Below are 23,991 nucleotides of genomic sequence, written 5' to 3'. Positions count from 1 at the left end.
TCCCATTGGTCTAAAATAATGACGTTGCGAGGCCGGTACAAAATATGATCACTGAATGGTCAAATAAAACGTCAACCATTCTTACTTGTTTGTGATTCGCCAGGTTATGATCCGCCCATACACATTGTTCTTCCGGGTCACTATCATGGCGTGCTGAACAACATGTGAGTTTTTAAACATCCGAACGCCGCTGTACTTTAAGGAATCTTCGCTCGACCACATGTAAGATCACATAAAGTCACATTCAAAAGCTTCTAGATCCTATTTTCACGTTAACTGATCAATCAAATACTAATTAGTATTTTCCACGTGTTGACGTTATGGACATGGTGTTGGTAGTACCCTTACAGCCATCACGATGGCTAGTATGAAATATATTAAACCCAATGAAATGTGTTTTACAAGTGCCTATTTTAGTTTGATAAATCTGTTAAAAATATTATAGACATCGTATGTGCCCCATGTAATTGTTAACATTCTTATACCGTACATGTAATTGTAATTTCATTTTGAACTGAATCATTTAAAGAGGCACCAATTTGTCTTTTTGTAAGACTGTTTACCAACCAGGTTTTAAAAATGCAAATTCCATTATGATGTGCTCATTAATTTCTTTCGTAGACAACTGAAACAAAAAATAAGACATGGCATCAGCAGAGGAAGACTTCCCTCGAGGAGGGACATTTAGGAAGGCTTGTGAAAGTAAAATAGCTACACGGATTGAGGTGGACAACCTTTTCCAGGTATAATTGATCTCTCTTATCCTATTCAGACCTTGCATGTCGTGCAAAATACTACAAATCCCTCACTAATCACCCTTTGGGTTTACTTCCATTTTAAAATGTTCCATTCTATCCTCACCTTCTCTTCAATTCTTAAATCTGTATTCCCACCTTTTTTTCAAGCTGCTTGTAAACTGTTTTCCCTTGGGCTAAGTAGTTTTTGTTTGTTTGCTGCAGTCAAATGAAAAAGAAGATTCTAAGAAAAGGAAAGGGGGTTCCAAAGATGACCGCAAGAAAGTCAAGAAGCAAAAGACTGCTGAGAAGAATGGAGGTGGTCTGACTCTCAATGCAGCTGCAAAATGTGTGGAAATACTACATATTAAGGTAAAAACACAATTGAAGACATGCACATTATTACAATAGGATGGTATAATTTTTTTATTCTCAAGAATTAGATCATATAGCTCACATGGTGTCAAACTGAAGGCCCGCAGGCCCTATCCGAACCTCCAAGTCATTTTATGCCAGTGAAAGTTAGCAATATTTCAAAACGAGTCTTAAAAATGATGATAACCAAATGCAGGGGAAATAAGTAATATGATGGGAGGCTTGTTCCCACACGGAAAAAATATTATGTAAGGCGGGGTTTGCGGGCCACATTCACCCAAATTTGATCTTGAGTGGGTCGGACCGATATATTTGTGACTTTATAGGCTATAAATAATAACTATTCAAAAATGTTCCCATTGTTTTGGTGCATAAAATTACAAGTGCATTTTGAAAATATTCACATTTATTGGTTATTATTTTGTTGCAAATCATATGATCGGCAATGTCTTAACAAAAACGTTTGCAATTTTAACAGTATTATGAAAAAGTTTTTTCATTTGCACATGTGCAGCTTTGAGATCAAATTGGATCTACAAGCATGGATGTGCCTTATGATTGCGTTCACTAACTGATGGCTTACTACCAGCATTCATAAACAAACACTTCAAGGAACTTCAGTGTGTTTGATATTGCATAACATTAACCCAATATGTAATTATATATTTAAGGCACCCCTTTTTATACAGCTTTCGTGTGCTGTACTTGATTTGAATAAACTTTATTAACACGTCATCGCAGCCAACAGGGAAGTACGCCCAGTACGAGTTAATTATTAACAGGCTAAATCAATCTAAAACAACCACACACAATTAGAGCCACACAACAAAGCATTTGGACAAAAATCCACTGACAAAATTGCAAAAAAACTGGGCAATGCCACTGCCGTTGACTGCCACGTCCATGGGGGAATTGGGGTATGTGAAACAAACTAGAAAAGTGAAACCAAGATATGTACTGTTATTCTGGGCATAGTGTTTTACCCCTAGCAATTGGACATTTACAGTATATGCTTTCATTAGTGTTATGAAAATATGTTTATTAATGTTTCATTTCTTCACAGAATTTAAAGGAAGGCATGTTGATGCTGGGCTGTGTAAAAGATGTGTCAGACTTTGAGGTGACTGTTGGTCTCCCTTGTGGTCTGCAAGGCTTTCTCAGCATCAGGAACATCTGTGACCCATACACCAAGCTGCTCACTGAACAACTGGATTCAACTGACGTTGAGGTAGGTGTATTGTTGTGGCCAGTTTGGCTTGTCCGACGAGGTAAAATCATGTGTACAGCTTACCTGTTCTAGGGATTCAAGTGACATAGTCTGAACTGCCTGTTTTTTTTCTCCCTTTGACAGGACATTTGTGCTTTGCCACACCTCTTCTATTCTGGCATGATGTTGAGATGTGTGGTTGCAGAGCTTGACACTGCCAAAGGAGGCTCTATCAGCATCCAGCTGTCAATCAATCCGAAGCTGGTCAACAAGGCTCTCACATCAAATGCTCTTAAAGCTGGCATGGTAAGTCAGAAGTCAGCAACTCTTAACCACAGAATCCCCACTCAACACTTGTCACTTTGTTTTCTCAGGTTTTGAGTGGGTGTGTTGAGAGCCTTGAAGATCATGGCTGCATAGTTGACGTTGGTGTCAAGGGAACCAAAGCCTTCCTGTCCAAGAAAGCTGACAAAGACCAACAGAACAGTAACAATGATATCACAGTCATCAGTGGTTTATTCTTGCGCTTTCTTTTTAAAGTCAGCAAAGTGACAATAGTATTTTCTTTGTGTGTGTGTCCAGAGCTGAAAGTGGGCCAGTACGTGACTTGTCAAATAAAAGAAGTGAAGCACAATGGACGTTTATTGCGTCTCTCCATCAACCCCTCAGCTGCTGCCCAAGCATGTGCTGAATCCCAACAAGGATGGACCTTGACTAATCTTCTGCCGGGACTTCTTGTTAAAGCGACAGTCAAAAAGGTTGGGAGAGTTTTCATGTTTTACATGGCAACATTGTAGTCTATGGTGTCAAAATTGTGACTAAATTACACTCCAAAGAAATATCTGTATACAGTAGACCCCCTGCTATTCGCAGGGTATAGGGGAGGGGTCCAACTTCCGCAAATCGCAAAAATCTGTAAATAATTGACGCTTATTATAATTGCAGTTTTTTTTATTAATTACCAAAAAACACAAGTAGGCAATCTGTAAAAAAATAAAAATAGAAAAAGAGAGAGTTCCAAAGCCCCACTACCTCTCCCCGCAAATCACGGGGATATGTTTCCCCCACAAAAATCAGCGAGTAGGTGATTCCACAAATGCCTTACCGCAAATATGCGTGAGTCGGGTATACACAAATTCATGATTCATGACCGTGTATGATACCAAATGAAGCGGAATCTATCATGTCTGTATTGCAGGTGACCAAACACGGACTGCTCATGGACTTTCTGTCCTCCTTCAGTGGTCAGGTGGACTTCCTTCACATGGAGCGAGAGATGGCTTCCAGTTACACTGAGGGAAGCAAGGTAACATCTACAAGGCAGATGGTCCTATTCATGTGGGGAAAAAAATACATAAGAGATATGTTTTACGACAATGCAATCTTTATCTCCAGAAGAAATTCCCACTATTCTCTTAATATCCATGTTGCTACCCTGCTTGGTATCGATGTTCGAATCATCCATCCATCCATCCATTTTCTGAGCCGCTTCTCCTCACTAGGGTCGCGAGCGTGCTGGAGCCTATCTCAGCTGTCATCGGGCAGGAGGCGGGGTACACCCTGAACTGGTTGCCAGCCAATCACAGGGCACATAGAAACAAACAAACAGCCATTCGCACTCACAGTCACACCTACGGGCAATTTAGAGTGTCCAATTAATGCATGTTTTTGGGAAGAGGGAGGAAACCGGAGTGCCCGGAGAAAACCCACGCAGGCACAGGGAGAACATGCAAACTCCACACAGGCGGGGGCGGGGATTGAACCCCGCACCTCAGAACTGTGAGGCTGACGCTCTAACCAGTCGTCCACCATGCTGCCTTCGAATCATGTCAGATTAAATAAATTTGTATGTGCACATTTCTGTACCATTTGTGTTGTGCATCATGTATATAGGTCCTGGCCCGTGTGCTATACGTGGAACCGTCCACCCGCTTGGTGGGACTGAGCCTGCGTGGCTACATAGTTCAACCTAAGACCAGAATCAATACCGTTCCTGCCTGCGGCGACCGTGTCGGTGAGGTGGTGGAGGACTGCAGGATGACCTCTATGCACCACATGTCTGGAGCTATGTTGGAACTGCCTGACAAAACCCCGGCATTTGTGCATGTGAGTTTCAATAATGGTTCCAATACCTTATATCTACAGTATTTGATGAAAAAAGAACTCAGCCGAGGTTGCTTGATACATTTTGTTGTTGTCCTGACAGAGAAACAACCTGAAGGAGCCTAAAGCGCCATTTAATGAAAACAAAGTACGAGCCATCCCCAAGCACACTTGCAGGATAATTGACTACAGCCCCATGGACCAAATTCATTTTGCTTCTTTGCGCAAGTATGTGAAATTTTTGTGTTTTGCATCATGGCTCATACTCACTCATCGTCAAACTGATTTCAACTGATTTCCAGGACTGTGATTGAGAAACCCTTCTTTCGATACCAAGATCTTCATGCTGGTCAGTTTGTAGAGGTATGTGTTGAGACTGAAATGCAATATAATGCATGTAGTGTTGTCAGGTGTTGAAGTACTCAGTAGTTATTTGACAAGCTGCTAGTGACTCTCTTTGTGTCTGTGAGCAAGACCTTCTGAATCAGCCTTTGACCTGGCATCCAGACAGGCTACTGCATGGAAGCACTATCATGTCAACGACAAAAGTTAAGCAGAGCTGCAGTGTTGATGCAGAGATAACTTGTTTGGTAGCAGTGTTCTCAGCCTTAGCATCTGATAAGCAGGACTTGATGGGTTGGTGAAGTTGTCAACGTGGTAGTGCCTGTGAATATTCTCATTCATCCAGGTCATTTCATTTTCAGGGCATTGAATCGATCGTTGCATGAACTGTTGAAGCTGCGATAAATTACTAATTATGCAAGTTTCTTGGGTATCGCCTCACATACAGTGTGGTCCTATAGATGTTTATAATTTACATAGCCACTCCCACCACACTTCTGTTGTACAGCCGGGTCCACGACCCCTGTCCTGCATGCTTCCCCTCCTGTGCCTGTCCTGTCCACTCCTGTGCTATATTGTCCAATCCTTCCCTCACAGGGTGTAGCACTACTGACCCATACAATACTCAAATTCAATGTGTCATTGTACAAGGTATATAATGCTTCACTTTCCTCATCTTGTTTACAGCAATTGCTTTGTCTTTTGTTGTCTTCTTTTCCTATATTATTTCGTTACCTTTTCACTCTCCTTTTTGTTTTTTTCTGTCACTCCCCTTTAAACACCTTGTTCTGTTCGACTGAACGACTGTAATTCTCTATGAATATCCATCAAAATACAAATAAACCACAGTGGCAGCTTAAAAAGTCTACTGTGACACATTAGAACTGTTCTGGCATACAAGGGATACAGATCCTCCTTTCTGCTTGACCTAACAGCCGAACAGGACAAAGGCAAGCCTCAGCTTTGTGTTCACAGAGGTAAATATTTCCTGCTTTTACTGTTGCTGAGAGGACTAGCAGCAGGGCCTCAAACGTGTGACAATATTTGACTAAAAATGACATCAAGACTGGCAGCACGGTGGACGACTGGTTAGAGCGTCTGCCTCACAGTTCTGAGGACCGGGCTTCAATCCCCGGCCCCGTCTGTGTGGAGTTTGCATGTTCTCCCCGTGCCTGCGTGGGTTTTCTCCGGACACTCCGGTTTCCTCCCACATCCCAAAAACATGCATGGTATGTTAATTGACAACTCTAAATTGCCCGTGTGAATGTGAGAGCGAATGGTTGTTTGTTAGTATGTGCCCTGCGATTGGCTGGCAACCAGTTCGGGGTGTACCCCGCCTCCTGCCCAGATGATAGCTGGGATAAGCTCCAGCACGCCCGTGACCCTAGTGAGGAGAAGCGACTCAGAAAATGGATGAATGGATGGATATTCATATGGAATTGGAATTGATATATGAACACTCTTGGCACAGTATGGGCTCCTTTTTCTTTTTTTTCATCTGTGACATCCTGTTTGCTATAAGAGCTTAAAAGTGATCTCCTGTTGATTTGTTTTTGTTTTGTCTTTAACCATGTCTTGCATGTCTCTCTCTTAATTTAAGGGGACAGTGTCTCTCCTGTTGAATCATGGCATGGTGGTGCATTTAACTAGCCACATTCGAGGGTTGGTGCCTCGGACTCATCTATCTGACATCGTCTTAAAGAACCCGGAGAAGAAGTATACAAAGGGCATGAAAGTCAAATGTCGGGTCAGTCCATTCTTCAAATTAAAATCAAGAAACTTCCTGGTAATCGGACGTTATCTTTCACCAATCGTCTTTATTTCATTCTGCTCTTTATGTCCTCAGGTCCTGTCAGTGGATGTAGACAACAAAAAGCTGTATTTGACCCGAAAGAAGGCCCTCCTAGAAAGCTCCCTGCCCTTATTCTTTAGCTACCATGATGCCCGTCGTGGACGAGTGTCACACGGTTACATTGTCTGTGTCAAAAACTTTGGCTGCATCGTTCGATTCTACAACAATGTTAAGGGCCTGGTGCCAGTCAACGAACTCAGCTCTGAAGTCATCCCCAACCCTGAGGAAGTCTTCTATGTTGGTCAGGTAAGGAGAACTTTTTCCTGATTGAAATAATAATAATAATAAATAATTTGTCAACAGGGGTCATTGGCTGATAAACTTGGTGTCGGGTTGTTATTAAGTTAATGGTGTACAGTCATGCTACAAAATATATAATTGCAAATATTTTTAGCCATGACTGTATAATGTATTTTTTTTCCAGCCTGTCTGACATGAAATATATATATGCCTGTCTGTTCCAGCCTGTCTGACATGAGAGAGAGAGAGAGAGAGAGCGAGAAAGAGATACACACACATACTTATACACACACATTTCCTTTACCGCTTATCCTCACTAGGATTGCTGGAGCCTATCTTCGGGCGGGAGGCGGGGTACGCCCTGAACCGGTCGGCAGCCAATCGCAGGGCACACGAAACAAACAACCATTCACAATCACACCTAGGGGCAATTCAGAATCTCCAATCCAACCTATCACGCATGTTTTTGAGATGTGGGAGGAAACCGGAGTGCCTGGAGAAAACCCACCCATGCACGGGGAGAACTTGCAGACTCCACACAGGCAGGGCCAGGATTTGAACCCCAGTCCTCAGTACTGTGAGGCGTATGTGCTAACCAGTGTCACACCGTGCCGGGTGTGTGTATGTGTATATGTATGTGTGTGTGTGTGTATATATATATCTATCTATCTATCTATCTCTCTCTCTCTCTCTCTCTCTCTCTCTCTCTCTCCCTCCCCCTCTCCATCCATCTCCATCCATCCATTTTCTACCGCTTATCTGGGTCGGGTCGCGGGGGCAGTAGCTTTAGCAGGGACGCCCAGACTTCCCTCTCCCCAGCCACTTCACCCAGCTCTTCCGGGCGGATCCCGAGGCGTTCCCAGGCCAGCCGAAAGACGTAGTCTCTCCAGCGTGTCCTGGGTCGTCCCCGGGGTCTCCTCCCGGTGGGACGTGCCCGGAACACGCAGATAGAGAGAGAGAGAGAGAGAGAGAGAGAGAGAGAGAGAGAGAGATATATATATATAATGTTTTAGTCCAATTTCATGCCTATACATATAGGCATGAAATTTTTCAATCATGATTGTGTATATGTATAGGCATGAAATTGGACTAAAACATTTTTTTTACACATTTTATTTATATATTTAGACAATACAATCATGTTAAAGAAATTATTTATTATATTTTTGAGCACGACTGTTTGTATATGTATGTATGTGTGTGTATATATATATATATATATATATATATTATAATATAATAATATGGTGATTTTGTTGATTCAAAGTTTCCTGGCTCTCTGTGGGGAAAAAAGTAATTGCCCCCTAAACGTAATGACTGGTTGGGCCATCTTCAGCAACAACAACTGAACTCAAGCGTTTTCTATAACTGCGAATTAGTCTTTCAAAGCTCTGTGGCGATAATTTGGCCCACTCTTCCTTAAGATGTAACGAGACACACACCTTCCAAAATGCTCAACTTTCATCTCATCAATCCATATAATAGTCTCCCAAAAGTCTTGGGACTCATTCAGATTTTCTTTTTTTTTTTTGCAAAAGTAAGCTGAGCCTTTATGTTCTCTTTGGTCTGCAGTGATTTTGGGCTTGGAACTCTGCCATGTAGGTCATTTGAATTCTAAAAATGCTTTGGAAAGGTGCCTCGATGCCACCATTAACCCATTTTAGCGGCAGGAAATATGATGGAAAAATCTATAGTCTGTAATTCTTAATCCTTGGGGTATATTGACAAAAGGTTGCAACAGACATGTTAAGACATCACGGAACTGTTTAAATTGTAAAAATAAAATTTTTATCTTCCTTGTAAAGGTGCTGAGGACAAGGGTTCTACAATGTGATCCAGAGAAGGAAAAGATGCTGCTGTCATTTAAGGCTGTGGTGGAGGGAGACACTGAAGAAAAAGCAAAGCCCCAGTTTGTCTGTGAGGTGGGAAAGGTATGTTAAAGCAAAAAAAAAAAAAAAAAAAAGCTACTAGGGATGTTGCAAATTATCACTCTATCTGAAAAAGTCAGAAAATAATCTATGTAGATTTTCTCTAAACCATTTTATTCTTTACTAGTGCAGCGTTACAATTGTGTAGGGAATTTAGATCGTGAATGAAGTCATGGCTGAGTTGTGTTTCTATTGCTACGTTAGTAAAACAAGATAACTGGCTCCAGGAACATAATATATGCTGCATTCCAATAAAGTGGGAAAATGGAAATGTATAACCTCTCCAATTTAGGGAAAATCCAATCAAATGCTGCTCGAAGTAATAGGTTCTGTGATACTGTCTCTCTTGTTATGGATCATCTCTCCATGATGTTATTTGTCAAAACGTTTTGTCTAATGTGCAATGCTGCCAAAAGATAAACTTAACTGTTGGGACACCTGGCTTTCAAATGATCTATTCTTTAAGAATCAAGGTTGTGCGACAATAACTTTCCAGAACTTTCAAATGAATTAGTAGACTACAAAAAAAAAAAAGTAAACTTGGCATAAGATGCTGTGGTCTTTAACTAGACAAACTTGATCTTGTTTTAAAGCATTAGTTTACGGCTACCTTGACAACAGTTTATTTTTTTAAATTTCTTTTTATTTTATAATTTTTTTAAACCTGTCCTGTTTGGCTGCTTAGATTATGCATAATGGACGACCTGTACACCTTTTTACAACCCGACAGTTTTTCTGTGCAACGTGGAATTTGTATACCCGCCTTCAGTGGTTATTTATATTATGCTGGATATTTATTGGGAAATTATATACAAAAATTTCTAATGTGATTAATAAACCAAATAAACATTGTCAAGGTAAAATCAGTAACTAAAGTAATGGATAGTAACAGCTCTATTTCCTGCTTAATGGTTTTTGCTTATTGGTTGTATTGTAGAGACTGGAGGCCAAGGTGCTTAAGAAGTCAGTCAATGGTCTGGAAGTGTCCATTCTTCCTGATGAGGTTCGTGCCCTCCTACACACCATGCACCTCTCGGATCTCACGTCCAACTGCCCTCTGCTGTGGGAGGCCCTGCAGGAGGGAGACACCATTTCAAACCTCACCTGCGTTCTCCAGAATAGGAAAAACATTGTATCCCAATTATGATTGGAACTAAAGTGTAACCTCAGTTAGACCTTCAATCTTTATTGTAGGTGATATTTATATTTTTTATTGATATTTTACTGCCTTTCTTCATGTGCCAAGAGTTGCTATTGCTTCCTTAGCAGTTTTTCTCTTAGACTGTCACCAAGAAGCCAATGGTGATCTGGTCACTGGAGGAAGGAATGGCTGCTAAAGATTTCTCAGAGATCAAAGTTGGAATGGAGATGATTGGCTGGGTCAAGAGCATCATGGCCTACGGCATCTTTGTCGAGTTTCCATTCGGCCTTGTTGGTCTTGCACCGAAGTCTGTGAGTGATGAGCCGCCGTTGGCAGATAACTCTTTTTTCCCCATGAGCATCTGTGTTGTGCAAACAGATTTATTTTCCTTTGTGCACACTTATAGGCCATATCTGATAAGTTCATTCCTGATACAACAACCACCTTCCAGTTGGGCCAGACAGTGATTGCTAAGGTGACTAATTTGGATGAGGAGAAGAAGCGATTCCTGGTCACACTGAAAACGTCTGAGGTCACTGTGCCAGAGGAATCTGCTCAGACGGCACTTATTCATGCTGTGCAAGAGAGACGAGCTGTGACTGAAATGATTGCAATGAAAGGTGGGACGGTTTGTCTCTTTGTACTTGACATAACCATGTTAAGCAAATCTTGTGGCCATAACCCAAATCAGAAAAAAAACAGAGTGAAAGAAAACAAAACAAAAACAAAATGCTTTACGAGACAAAATGTTCTCTGTATTTTATTCTGATTTTCCTTGGGGGGGGGTTGACCAAAATAGAAGTGGGGTTATGATAGGCTTGCAAGTCAAGGTCCAAACTTTAATTTTGTAAGCAAATTAAAATAGGTCACCATTAATGACCTATTCATGAACTTTTGTTTGCTTATACAGTGACGCCTTTAGATATGAGGGTAATTTGTTCTGTGACATGCTCTTATCCCAAAGCACTCATATCTTAAAACATATTTTTCCTCATTAAAATAAATGGTTAGGCAATTAATCTGTTCCAGTCCCCCCAAAAAAACGTTTAAAAAAATAAGACGAGTAGCAGTATATTGTTATAGTTATTAAAACATAATAGAAGAGAATGTAAAGATATCTGGTTTCATGAAACGTAATCAAGCAAAGTCTCGCACACACACTCCAAAACTTTTGTTTTTTAATTAGTTTTCAACTCTGACTGGTAGAGGCAATGTACATCTTGAGGCCTCTTCTTTTTTTTTTAGAATATTTACAAATTATATCAGTCAAAGTGCTGCTTGTTGTCAAGTGAGTGGAGCCTCCTGTCACCACACAGCAACCATGTCTCAAGTTCTGGCTCGCAAGTTAAACCAAAAACTGGGCCAATCGACGGCTCGTATCTCAAGAAACTCGTAAATCAACACAGTGGTGCCTCGCGATACGAGTCACCACTGTGTTGATTTGATTCTGAATATGAAATCTGTGTTAAGTCTTACCTCTCATCTCTGTTGTTCCTCAGACACCAGAGATCTTTACCAGCAGCTAGCTGCTCTGTCTGTTGGCCAGAGGCTGAAGTTGGTTGTGGACACTGTGAAGAATGGCGATTGTACCAACTTCAAGTCTGATGAATTGGTCGGTGCCACCATACAGGCCACTAAATACCACGTGATTGGTATGTTTTGATTCTTAAGTCAAGTCTTATGACACTGTACGTCAGATGTCCTGTCATAAATCCATAATTTACATTTCGCCTGCCTGTGCAGTGCATGCCTACCTGTTGATGTGAATGTGTTGAACCCAACACTGGTCCAATGTCTTTCCAAGTTTTTTTGTACATACGCACTCTTTTTCAGACATTTTGTCTATGTACCTTTCAGATGTATTCATGAAATAATGTCAAGTTAGAAAATCTACTGTCAAAATATAATACTTGTATTATATAAATTCAGTACAGTAGTATTTATACAATACTCATGTGCATTAACCTATCAGTTGAAGAGATGCTGACAAGTAATAACAAAGGGAGTGAGGTTTTTTTTCCATACTTTATCTCACCTATATATTCTAAATGTAGACTTTCTATAACCTGATTGCACACACAATCACATTCTAATGAAAATCAACCTCACCTGACGACAAGCCAGCCATAAAAAAGGCAGCAGACAGCACACTGCACAATACACTGACTTACTACAAACCCTCAATAATATATACTATGTATATAATAAATTACAACAGATCGTTATTTCAAATATATCTAACAAGAAAGCAAGAGAGCATGATTAAGAACAAAAAGCTAAGTTGGCAGACTGGATTCCAACAAAAGTAAAAGCAACATCTATCATGTGCACTCGGACCAAGCATTCAGTCTACTGTCAACAAATTCTCTATTTCTAACTGCATGTCCTCAAATGTTGCTATACTTCTAAGCTCGACAAGGAAACGGCATTCACAAATCTGCTTGACCGATGAACTGGTGGTTTACGTCACCCGTACTAGAACTGGCAACCTACAATCAAATGTACTTTGCAGTACCTTGGAAAGTGGAAATGTGCCAATAACAAGTACAGCTGCGACAACTCATGTTGATACTATGTAGTGAAAGGGGCTTAGGTCGGGATCCACTTTTATAAAAGTCAGACCAAGCAAAATTCTACATGTGCAAATTGCCTTTCTGACATTAATGAACTGAGGAGAAAGGTAAAAACTAAATAACAAAAAATTGTACACAAAATAAATGGAGAACATTCATTGCATTGAGAAGGAACATGACAACTTCATGTATAAAAGTCAAACGTTATGAAATAGAAAAATTACAAACAACAAAATGGATAACGGCACAAAATGTATTTAATTTATATCTCTATTCTCTACAAAATGAGGAGAGTACATGACAAGTGCATGTATAAGCATAAATACTGTAAAATATATAAACAGCGCAAATTTCATAAACGGCACACGCCCACTCACTGGAATTTCTGTTCTTTTCATTCTCAATATAGAAAAATCCTCATTTTAAATATCTTGGGTCATTCTTCTGTTTTTTTGGTTTTGTTTTGTTTTGCTTCCTTCCTCAGCGACCCACACTGAATGGGTCCCACCAGTTGATATTTCACTGTCCTGGATCATGATCTTTACCAGAAAAAATAGCTACATTTGAACTGTTACACTCACTAAAATGTTGAACGCTGCGGAGAAAAGGTATGTTACATATTGATCATCTGTCGCTCTCTTTGCTGCAGGGTTTCAGTTGACCCCAGGACAAAAGGTTATTGCAGTTATCCTTTATGTTGACATCCTGTCTACTACTGTCCATGTGTCCCTCCTTTCCAAATTGGTTACAAAAAAGAAAATGGTAGGTTACTTTGTCTTACTTTCATACTTATTAGATACTGAAGAAGTGGAAGTCTGGATGTGTATTTCTACTCTGTATTCCAGAAGAATGTAATGTCTCCTTATTTTCTGAAGCACAAAGCTTTAGTTTCAGACCACTTTCTTCCATTGATGCTGATACGGAGGAGATAATATAATTTATGTATGAAGAAAAGTATCATCTTCTAATGTGGACCCCAACCATCATAATCATTGTGTGAAAATGTAAGCATTCACCACAGTGTCCGTGCGCGTGTGTTTACAGCTGACAGAAGAGAGCAAGTACTCTGCAATTTTGCAGCACATCGATAAAGACCTAGCCATCATCTCAGTGGAGGACACTGCTCAGCTGACGGTCATCCAAACACGAAACCACCTCAATGAGGTCATCCTATCAGAGCTGAAGGCAGGGATGTATTTGGCAATTGAGGTTGTTGAATCCAGCTGTGAGCAACTGCAAGGGCTCCCTCTAGTGTCATGGAAGCGTACTCTACCCAAACGACTGCGCACTCATTCAGAAAACCAGACTGATTCTGACACTGGTTACCGGTTTGGAGAAATTGTGAAGGGTAAAGTACAGACAGTGAAGCCTACCATCATTCAGGTCATACTTGAGGATGGAAGCACAGGCTATGTGCATGTGTCTGAGGTAATGGAGGCTACAGAAGTGTCACCAGGATCCTTCCCCACGTCTTCAGTTAAAGTGGGCAGTGTGGTCACCTGCAGGGTCATTGGAGGACGTGAAGCCACCACTAACAAGTGACTGCTACCTATTTTGTCCTCACCAATATTTAGATTACCCAAAGTTGTTCAAAGATTTTTCATTTCAGAATGTAAATCATCTTTTGTTTGTTTTCTTTAGAGTCTTACCCATTTCCCGCCCAGGATACACATACACCTTCCCAGATCTCACACTAATACCCAGGTAATTGTGACTGATCATGACTATATTTAATTGGATGTTTTTTGGGGGAGCGAGGTTGCCTTCCCAGTCGTTCACATTTTACAGCTACACAATCTTTCTCCATAGCAAACTGGATGTGAAATTAGAGCTCAAGTCGGTTACAGCTGTACAGAAACTGAACACTTACAAGGTTGGAGAGGAAATTACCTGTTTTGTTTCAAAGGTAGGTTGAGGTTACAGTCTTGCACCTGATATTGTCTGCTGCAAAGCAGAGCTGAGGTCTATGAGTACTTTTGTGATTGTCTTCAGTATCATCCTGAGAGGAAGAGTTTGGAGGTCACCACGACTTTTTCTCTCTCAGGGACAGTGGAACTGCTAGCCATGATTACTGATCTGAAAGTAAGTTCCTCCAACATTATTGATAAGCGGAAAATACTTTTTTTTTTTTTCACATTTGGAATAAGAAAAATCCCACTTGGGGGTATAAAACAACAACAAAAACGTCTCTGTCGCCAGTATCATTACAGTGGACCATGGAATCTGCGGATAAATGTATAATAATCTTTTTCTAAACACCACAAATTATTGAATGAGTAGGGATAAACCTAAAGTGTTTTCAGGGATGGTTCCGCCCAAAAGAAAAAAACAAAAAGAAAAACCCACCCCCCAAAAATTAAAGAATTAAAAAAAGAATTGGAATAAAAATCTGCGAATAGGTGGATCCGCGAGTGCCGAACCGGGAGTATGCAGGGGTCCACTGTATATGAAATCTGGCACATACTATAATGCTTTTGCCGACTGTCAAGTGCACAGCTAAGCAGCAGGTGGTGCTATAATCCATAAACATACTCTACTTCTTTTTGACTGTTACACTAGAATATATAGTACTCTGTCGTCAAGGAAACTGTAAACATACAATTAAAACCAGCCATTATAAAGATATAGCACAAATTGTGACACGATACAATTGAGACAAGACAAAAACTGTTCATGTGGACTCTGCCCTAATATTGCTTGCTTTCTCATAATTGAGGATTCCAGCCGCCCAGAGAAGTTGTACAAACTTGGCCAGGCTGTCAAAGCTAAAGTGGTTGAAGTGAGTCTCAAGCCTCAGCGACTGTTACTGTCACTCACAGGTAAGAGGAGCGCACATGATTATTATTCAATTCTATATTTGATGACAAAAGGCTTTCTAACTGCTGCATGTTTTTGTTTTAAAAGGTGTTCATGAATTGGAGGCAGACGGTATCACTTTGGGAGTGGTGACTAGCATGCTGCCGCACCTCGGCCTTGTGGTCAAGCTTCCATTTGGTTGCGTGGGAACTGTGGCCATCACTGACCTTGCCGATGCATACAAGCCCAACCCGTTGGCAGCATTCAGCAAGGATCAGCTGCTTAGGTCAGTGAATGCCCCAACTACAGTAAATAGTGTTTAACAAATTTATTTCACCAGTACATTTGAAAATGTATGGATAACAGTAATTGTATTTCAACATTAAAATATAATTTTGGTTAAAGAGATCTGACAAGTGGTTAGCACGTTCGCCTCACTGTTTTGATGTTAAGGGTTCGAATCTGTGATCGTTTGTGGACTTTGCATGTTCTTCTCATGCTTGCTTGGGTTTTCTATGGGTAGTTCGGTTTCCAAAAACATGTAAGGTTGATTGAAGACTAAATTAGAGGTGAAACAATTAAACGATTAATCGGCAGCTAATCAATTATCAAATTAATCAACACCTATTTTGATAAGTGATTAATCATTTAAAGCCATTGTTTTACTTAAAATGACTTACCGTAATCCTCTGATTTCAGCCTTTCAACTGTAAATAACTAATTTCCGTAGTCCTTCTTGAAAGCAGACAGATAGTTTAATCAAAATAACACCGAAGCAAACATCTGTTTTTGTATTCAAAGAAAATGTTAAATATTTTTCCCTATTTTCTGATACCTTAATCAGTACTCAAGAAGTAGCTCTCAGCTTCAAAAAGGCTGACGAGTACAACACACTCGTGTGATTATTGCCTAATTGTTGTTTGTTTTGTTTAGTCATTAAATAATACCAAATACAACAATATTTAGTTAATAAACATAAGTATGAGAAAAATGAGTTGGGAATCAAATTTGGTGCAAAATATTTTTTTATTCGATTAATTGATGGAATAATTAATCGATTCTAAAAATATTCGAAACGGGCAGCCCTACTCTAAAATTGCCCTTAGCTGTGAATGTGCATGTGAACGCTTGCTTGTCTATGTGTGCCCTGCGATTGTTTGGCAACCAGTCTGGGGTGTGCGCTGCTTCTTGCCCAAAGTCAGCCGGGATAGGCTCCAGCACACCCGTGACACTAATGAGGATAAGGGGTATGGAAAACAGATTGATGGATGGAGATTCTGTATGCTGGTTAATTAAGCATTACAGAAACTGATTTTTGTACCAAGGCTGTTAACAAAGGGCCGCTATGACATAAACCTTATATTGGGTATACTTTTGGTAAGCACTGTACACTCATGTTTTAATCTGCCAAATCGAATTATATCCTTTTTATCACAGGTGTTATCTTATAGGCAGTGAAAATGGCAAGTGGCAGTTATCTCTACGACCATCAAGGTATGATATCTGAGAGATACACGCAAAAATGTTGGTCTGTTTGGAACTTTCGATCTTATTTTTGCTGTTGATGTTCCTCTTTTCTAGGTTGAACCCACAGCAGGCCAAGCCAGCAAAAGACACAGAGGTTTTGTCCTTAAACAATCTGCAAGAAGGCCAGTTAATCAGAGGCTATGTCAAGTCTGTCAGTGAGCAAGGGGTCTTTATAAGGCAAGTCGGTGGTTCCCTACCTCCCTTGTTAATATAATTGCACCGGCTTCAACACTAGCATGGGAAACTGCAGCGAGCGTACTTAAAATGTGTCATGTCATCGCTGAATGAAAGCCTGACTTTTTCTTCCAGGTTGTCAAACGGCATCACTGGAAGAGCCCAGCTTCAGCAGTCCACCAAGTACTTTGTTAACAACCACAGTGTCCTCTGTAATCATCTGCCCCCCAGCACTCTGCTCACCACAAAAATCATCAGGTAAAATGGTAAAATCATCAGATACACACACTGCATACTAGTATTACAATACATTTGCTAATAAAACCTGTCCGTCACTTAATCACAATTAAACATTGCTTTTGATAACTTTTATCTTAGATTACACATGGAGGCATAGTGAAAAAGTGGTTAGCACATCTGCCTCACAGTTCTGAGGTTGGGGGTTTAAATCCAGGCTCTTCCCTTTCTGTGCAGAGTTTGCATGTTCTCTCTGTGCTTATGTGGGTATTGTCTGGGTACACCTGCTTCCTCCGCCGTTCCAAAAACATGCATGTTAGGTTTATTGAAGACCCTAACGTGTCCTTAGATGTGAATGCTTGTCTAAATGTGCCCTGAAACTGGCTGGTGACCAATCTAGGGTGTACCCCACTTCTCGCCCAGTCAGTCAGCTGGTATAGGCTCCAACTTACCAGCGGCCCTAATGAGGAAAAGGAGTATAAAAGTGGATGGATAGATTACACACCTGTATTGGATGAGTTGTCCAGGGAGTGAATCTTGTCACACATTAAAATTATAATAAATTGGGTTTGATGGTACCGTGAGACATGCTACAATACAGTACAATGTCAAACCGTTTTGAGTACCTCGAAGGTAGAAAAGCACTATACAAGTGAAAGCCCATTTACAGTCAACATATTGGACCTCATTCACTGATCGTGCGTACGCACAGATTTGCGCTTGAATCGTGCGCATGCACGTTTGACGCACAAATCTGTGATTCATCAATATGTTCGTACTCTGCGAACACATAGAGAACCTCAGACCCATGCCTATGCACAAATAATGGATAAGCTTTCGAAAAAACAGACAGACATCTTTGACCCAAGATGCACAAGGTATTGGAACTGTACAGTCATTTATACAAAACAATAATACGTTTAACGATAACGCCTCACTCTTTTGGAATTTGCTGAGTTGACTAATAACTGTGAAAAGGACACTGTTCATTACTTTTACCCTTGTTCTGTTTAAGTGCTTGTACAATATGCGCATGTACTGTGTGTGTAAGTGTGTCCCGCTGGCTGTCTGTGGTTGTTGTCACTCACTGAGCAAGAAATGCGATTGTACTGCTTGCATTTCCTAATTTTTTTATTTTTTTTCCCCTCCAAATGCTTCAGTTTTCTTTCTAATCCCTACGATAATCTGATTTATATATTTTCCTGTGATTTGCATGTGCAAATGTGACATAAATAGATTTTTTTCCCCCATTTTTAAACATTTATTTAAAAGTGACAATGCACATTAATGAACACCAGTACAATACTTGTGTAAATGTGCCAAAGTTAGCATACAGCTAATTTACATTGGTAGTCCCTTGGCGGGTGACTTAAAACATAGACTAGACATATCAACAAGTAAATAAAATCATTCAATAAATCACATGAAGTTAACGTACTCACCGCCGCTCGCAAGGTTGAATTGTGACGTACCCCGATTGGCATATGTCTCATGAAGTTTCTGTCATTGAACTTTAGCAACCACAAATGCCTCTTTTGTAGGCTATATTTATTATTTTTGTGACTTTAAAGGTTGATACATTGAGTTAGATGCGTCTGACAGACATCCTCCATCCATCCATCCATCCATTTTCTTCCACTTATCTGAGGTCTGACAGGGGATTCTGCCAGACATTCCCAGCAGACCCTCACGATACGTTTGGGCGTGCCAGGTTGGACCGGCATCTTCCCCCACCATCGGAGCCAACACACCACCAGGTTGTGATCAGTTGACAGCTCTGCCCCTCTCTTCACCCGAGTGTCCAAGACATGCGGCCGCAAGTTCAATGACGCGACCACAAAGTCGATCATCGAACAGCGGCCTACGGTGTCCTGGTGCCAAGAGCATGTGGACACCGTTATACTTGAACATGGTGTTCGTTATGGACAATCCTTGATGAGCACAGAAGTCAAATAACAGAACACTGCTCGGGGGAGCCGTTCTTCCCAATCACGCACTTCCAGGTCTCACTGTCATTTCCCACATGAGCATTGAAGTCCCCCAGCGGAACGATGGAGTCCTCAGCGGGAGCGCTCTCCAGCACCCCCTCCAAGGACTCCAAAAAGGTACTGCTGTTTGGTGCTCCAAGGACTCCAAAAAGGTACTGCTGTTTGGTGCATAGACACAAACAACAGTCTTGACCCACCCCCCCCACCCGAAGGCAGTTGGAGGCTACCCTCTCGTCCACCGGGGTGAACCGCAACGTACAGGCACCGAGCCGGGGGGCAATAAGTATACCCACACCTGCTCGGCGCGTCTCAACCTTGGCAACTCCAGAGTGGAAGAGAGACTGGTACCAGAGCCCAAGCTGTGTGTGGAGGCGAGCCCGATTATATCTAGTCGGAACTTCTCAACCTCACACACCAGCTCGGGCTCCTTCCCCGCCTGAGAAGTGACGTTCCACGTCCCTAGAGCGAACTTATGTAGTCGGGGGGATCAGATTGCCAAGGTCCCTGCCGCCCAGCTCACACTGCACCCGACCCCTATGGCCCCTCCCATAGGTGGTGAGCCCATGCGAAGGACAGAAATCCTTTTATATGGAAATGGGGGTCGACTTAGGTAGAGACGCTGGCATGAGTTCATCATATAGAATGAATTCTGAAATCAGTAACTTGCGTATAGTAGGGCAAAGAAAATTGGTCAGTATGCACGTGTCACGAATATGATGGTGATTTTGCATATATGCTCAACATGTGCGCATAGTAAGAACATTTCTACGCATTTATTAGTCAGTGAGGCCCAGTGCCTTTGTTTTGCGCAATGTACACCACAGCTCGTGCAAGACAACACCGCAGAACCTCTCTGTTCTTGTTCTTCAGAATCGACAGAAAAGAGAATTTAGTTGACCTCTCCCTGCTCACCGTGGAGACTGGGAAGCCAGACATCCTTCCAGAATCCCTCCATCTGCCGCTACGTCTCTTGGGAGAGGAGAAAAAGAAGTACAACCTTGAAAAGAAGAAAAAACGCTCACTGTCTGACAGTGAAGAGGTAACAAAACAGTTGAAAACATTTCAGCATAGATCCTCGGCATTTATCCTTTGGTCTGTCTGTTAACATAAATGCTATGCATGCTGGGCTGCTTTAACCTTGGTAATATTACAGAAACAAAAAGAGTCGGAGGCCCCAAAGAAGAAAAAGAAGAAAACAAACCTTCAAGACAGTGACAGTGGGCTTGATGTGTTCTTCAGAGAGGAAGAAGATCAGGAAGACAAATGCACCAAATCTGTCGCTGTAAACGTAAGCAAAACAATTAAGATTGGTTTTGTTTAACATAACATAATAACATGCATAAATAAGTAAATGTCTCCCAGCAGGTTTCTAGTTCGAGTCCTTTCAGACTGCAGATTGCGGCGGGTTTCTCCTGGGATCTTGGCTTGAGGTCATTGAAGCCTGCTTCAGCAAACAATCATGCAGACTCGAGTGATGGAGAGGACCAAGATGAAAGCAACAAGGTGAGCCAAGAGTTTTGTTTTGTATTTACTGTTGCCACTTCCACCATTTGTCTCATTTCTTCTTTCCTCGTCAGTCTCAGAAGAAGTCTCGGCATGAGCTTGAGCAGGAAAAAAAGATGGCGGAGAAAGCCTTGATGCAGCGGGAGATGGAGTTGATGGACCCTCAGCTCAGGCCGCAGGATGCAGCAGCGTTTGAGCGCCTGCTCTTGGCCTCTCCCAATAGCTCGCTGCTCTGGCTTCAGTACATGGCTCACCACTTGCAGGCCACCCAGATTGAGCAGGCCCGTGCTGTGGCAGAAAGGGCTCTTAAAACCATTTCTTTCAGGTAAGATTAGACAATGTCGACACAGACTTTTGCTATTTTGTCCATTTTCCTCTGGCAAAGGTAAGATTTGGGAAGGAAAACTGTTTTCATTACTGATGTGTTTTATTTTTTTTATTTCAGCTTGTCTTCTTATGACATCATTTTCTCCTTTTTTGGGACAATTTTAATATTTTTTTTAACACCACTCTTGGTCTAATCTTACAATTCCCCTAGGCTTGTCACCTTTGCTGTTGTTGCGCTTTGACCAGAATTTAAAGTAAAACCTAACAGACAAAAAAAAAATTATTGTAAATTTGACACATCACAGAAAAGTCTTGTTAACCAGCCAGACAATGAATGAATAAAAAAAAATGACAATGTGAAATCAGGCTTCAAAATGATCAAGAATTGAGACATGCTTTCAGCTTGCACATGCCGTGGGTGTGCCGCTGAATGCTCTGCAAACCCCACCTCCCCGGAACTTCAGCTGTCAGTCAAATATGTGCCTTTTCCTCAGTGGGGTGAGGAGAATTGACAGCGATGAACATTGTACACGCTCTCACAGACTGCAAAGAAGCAGCCTCTGACCATAAGCCGCGCTGCCAGGCCAATTTTCCCTCCTTTGAAATACAGCGGGACAACGACTTTCTGTGGGCCATAAGCGGCCATAACGCTGTTGTGCCTTACCTCCAGCACCTCCTTCTCTAACCACTGGCAAGGGGCCGCAAGGTGTAGCCCAAATAACAAAAAGCACATTACAATTCAGGGAAGGTGTAATTTTTAGAGTTGTGGGCATAGTTTATTGGCCAATTGCATGCTATACTGGTTCAAGTTATAATGAATGAGGAAGTAGCAATTCCGCCAAATGGCCACTGCATGGAATAAGGTTGCTTGGTGTTTATAAAGCGGAGGAGGGCCTCATGTTAGAAAGTTTATGCCCCGGCGCACTGTCGTCACAGGCTAGTTTTTAAGCCCGACCCCAAAAATCTGGCCAACTGAGATGATGAATAAGAATTTGAAGCTGTATCTGAACAATTCACTACTAAGTACTTTAACCTTTTCTGGCTTATGATAAAATGGCTAAAATGGGTCATGCTTGTTGCTCTGGCATTTCTCTTCACAGATGCTAATGTGGTGATAAGTCTTAATGTTCAGCTGTTGTTTTCTTGTTAAAATCCTACTTCTTTTATGTCCAGAGAGGAGCAGGAAAAGCTGAATGTGTGGGTGGCCCGACTAAACTTGGAGAATATGTACGGGACCCAGGAGCGCCTCAAGAAAGTGTTTGAGCAAGCCCTCCAGTTTTGTGAGCCCATGCCCGTCTATCAGCAGCTGGCTGACATCTACTCCAAATCTGACAAGATCAAGGTATTAATTACCTACTAAGAGTTTGTAAACATTGAAGCAGTACTAACGACGACTCAATAAAAGCATCAGTAAAGCATTTGTTTCTTGACCTGAACACTGTGTGTCTCTCTCTCTCTCTCTCTTTGTATTTGGATCAGGAGGCAGAGAACCTGTATAAGTCAATGGTGAAGCGTTTCCGTCAAAACAAAGCGGTCTGGCTGAGCTATGGTACCTTCCTCCTTCAGCAGGGCCAGAGTGACGCTGCCAGCGCTCTCCTGCAAAGGGCGCTTAAAAGTGTACCATCCAAAGAAAGTGAGTAAAGTGGCCGATAGAGTTTTGCTATCAGTGTATGTGTACGTGTATGTGAAACTGATATTAGTTAACCACACACAGTCAAATATTTCAAACCTTTATTTTTTTCAATTTTGATGATTATGGCAGAAAGAGAAAAAAAACATACAGTATTTCACAAAATTAGAATATCATGACAAAGTTCAACATTATAGGCTACCTGTGTCCCAATCTTTCAGCAAATTAAAGCAAAACGCCTGTAGAGGTTTTCCTCAGCCTTTAAATGGTCTCAGTCTGTCTTAGTAGGCTTCAGTATCATGGGGAAGACTGCTGACTTCACAGTTGTGCCGAAAACCATCATTGACACTATCCATAAGGAGAAAAGGTCTCAAAAAGAAATTGAAAAAGGAGCTGGATGCTCACAGAGCGCTGTATCAAAGTACATTAACAGAGTGTTAAGAGGAAGTGGAAAATATGGTCGAAAAAAGGTGCACAAGTGACAGGGATGACCGCAGTCTTGAGAGGATTGTCAAGCAACGGCGGTTCAGAAATCGGGGGGGGCTTCATAAAGAGTGGAATGAGGCTGATGTCAGTGCATCAAGAACCACCACATACAGACGTCTGCATGACATGGGCTACAGCTGTAGAAGTCCATGTCTTAAGCCACGCCTGAACCAAAACTTCAGAAGCGTCGCTGCTCGGCTAAGGAGAAAAAGTACTGGTCTATTGCCCAGTGGTCCCAAGTTCTTATTTCAGATGAAAGTCAATTCAGCATTTCATTTGGAAATTAAGGCCCCAGAGTCTGGAGGAAAACTGGAGAATCACAAAGGTCAAGCTTCTTAAAGTCCATTGTGAAGTTTCCACAGTCAGTAATGGTTTGGGGAGCCATGTCATTTGCTGGTGTGGGTCCATTGTCTTTTATCAAGTCCACACTCAACGCAGCTGTCTACCAGGAAATTTTTGCAGCATTTGGCACCTGCCCACAAAGCCAAAACTACCAATACCTGGTTTAATAGCCATGGAATAACAGTACTTGATTGGCCGGCAAACTCGTGTGACTTGGACCTCATTGAAAATTAATGGGGTACTGTCAAGAGGAAGACGAGGGAACAGAAACCCCGAAATGCAAATGATCTGAAGGCCAATATCAAAGCAACTCGGGCAACAATAACACCTGAACTGTTCCAGAGGCTGATCACCTCCATGCCACGCCGCCTAGATGCTGGAATTAATGCAAAAGGAGGCCCAACAAAGTACTGAGGTACTTGTGTACTTGTGTGTTATTATTAAGTACTTGTTTTTGTCTTTCTGACATAATCATCAAAATTGAAA

The 23,991-nt window shown here is 41.5% G+C and overlaps 1 protein-coding gene across 3 annotated transcripts in view; it reads left to right on the top strand.

The window, feature by feature from the left end:
• The first annotated feature begins 98 nt into the window (after window positions 1–98).
• The window catches only part of pdcd11 (programmed cell death 11), a 25,462-nt gene continuing 1,569 nt past the window's right edge, over window positions 99–23,991 (top strand). Inside the window, exons 1-34 of one of the 3 annotated variants that reach the window (XM_061679192.1) lie at window positions 132–222; window positions 622–743; window positions 960–1,106; window positions 2,173–2,337; window positions 2,461–2,622; window positions 2,691–2,802; window positions 2,899–3,074; window positions 3,515–3,622; window positions 4,210–4,422; window positions 4,523–4,647; window positions 4,722–4,782; window positions 6,362–6,508; window positions 6,608–6,859; window positions 8,659–8,784; window positions 9,719–9,913; window positions 10,063–10,233; window positions 10,329–10,542; window positions 11,422–11,574; window positions 13,145–13,257; window positions 13,540–14,033; window positions 14,137–14,199; window positions 14,305–14,401; window positions 14,488–14,577; window positions 15,212–15,314; window positions 15,400–15,577; window positions 16,729–16,785; window positions 16,873–16,995; window positions 17,128–17,250; window positions 20,088–20,256; window positions 20,371–20,505; window positions 20,583–20,720; window positions 20,795–21,045; window positions 22,221–22,389; window positions 22,527–22,680. In XM_061679192.1, the coding sequence (XP_061535176.1) occupies window positions 645–743; window positions 960–1,106; window positions 2,173–2,337; window positions 2,461–2,622; window positions 2,691–2,802; window positions 2,899–3,074; window positions 3,515–3,622; window positions 4,210–4,422; window positions 4,523–4,647; window positions 4,722–4,782; window positions 6,362–6,508; window positions 6,608–6,859; window positions 8,659–8,784; window positions 9,719–9,913; window positions 10,063–10,233; window positions 10,329–10,542; window positions 11,422–11,574; window positions 13,145–13,257; window positions 13,540–14,033; window positions 14,137–14,199; window positions 14,305–14,401; window positions 14,488–14,577; window positions 15,212–15,314; window positions 15,400–15,577; window positions 16,729–16,785; window positions 16,873–16,995; window positions 17,128–17,250; window positions 20,088–20,256; window positions 20,371–20,505; window positions 20,583–20,720; window positions 20,795–21,045; window positions 22,221–22,389; window positions 22,527–22,680 (5,083 nt within the window). In that variant the 5' untranslated portion in view covers window positions 132–222; window positions 622–644. Of the gene's footprint in view, window positions 223–621; window positions 744–959; window positions 1,107–2,172; window positions 2,338–2,460; window positions 2,623–2,690; window positions 3,075–3,514; window positions 3,623–4,209; window positions 4,423–4,522; window positions 4,648–4,721; window positions 4,783–6,361; window positions 6,509–6,607; window positions 6,860–8,658; window positions 8,785–9,718; window positions 9,914–10,062; window positions 10,234–10,328; window positions 10,543–11,421; window positions 11,575–13,144; window positions 13,258–13,539; window positions 14,034–14,136; window positions 14,200–14,304; window positions 14,402–14,487; window positions 14,578–15,211; window positions 15,315–15,399; window positions 15,578–16,728; window positions 16,786–16,872; window positions 16,996–17,127; window positions 17,251–20,087; window positions 20,257–20,370; window positions 20,506–20,582; window positions 20,721–20,794; window positions 21,046–22,220; window positions 22,390–22,526; window positions 22,681–23,991 lie in introns of all 3 variants that reach the window. The other 2 variants (XM_061679191.1, XM_061679190.1) reach the window with 2 other exon arrangements.

Source organism: Phycodurus eques, chromosome 6 (assembly GCF_024500275.1).
Source record: "Phycodurus eques isolate BA_2022a chromosome 6, UOR_Pequ_1.1, whole genome shotgun sequence".
NCBI lineage: Eukaryota > Metazoa > Chordata > Actinopteri > Syngnathiformes > Syngnathidae > Phycodurus > Phycodurus eques.
This window is presented reverse-complemented; position numbering and strand designations above follow the sequence as displayed.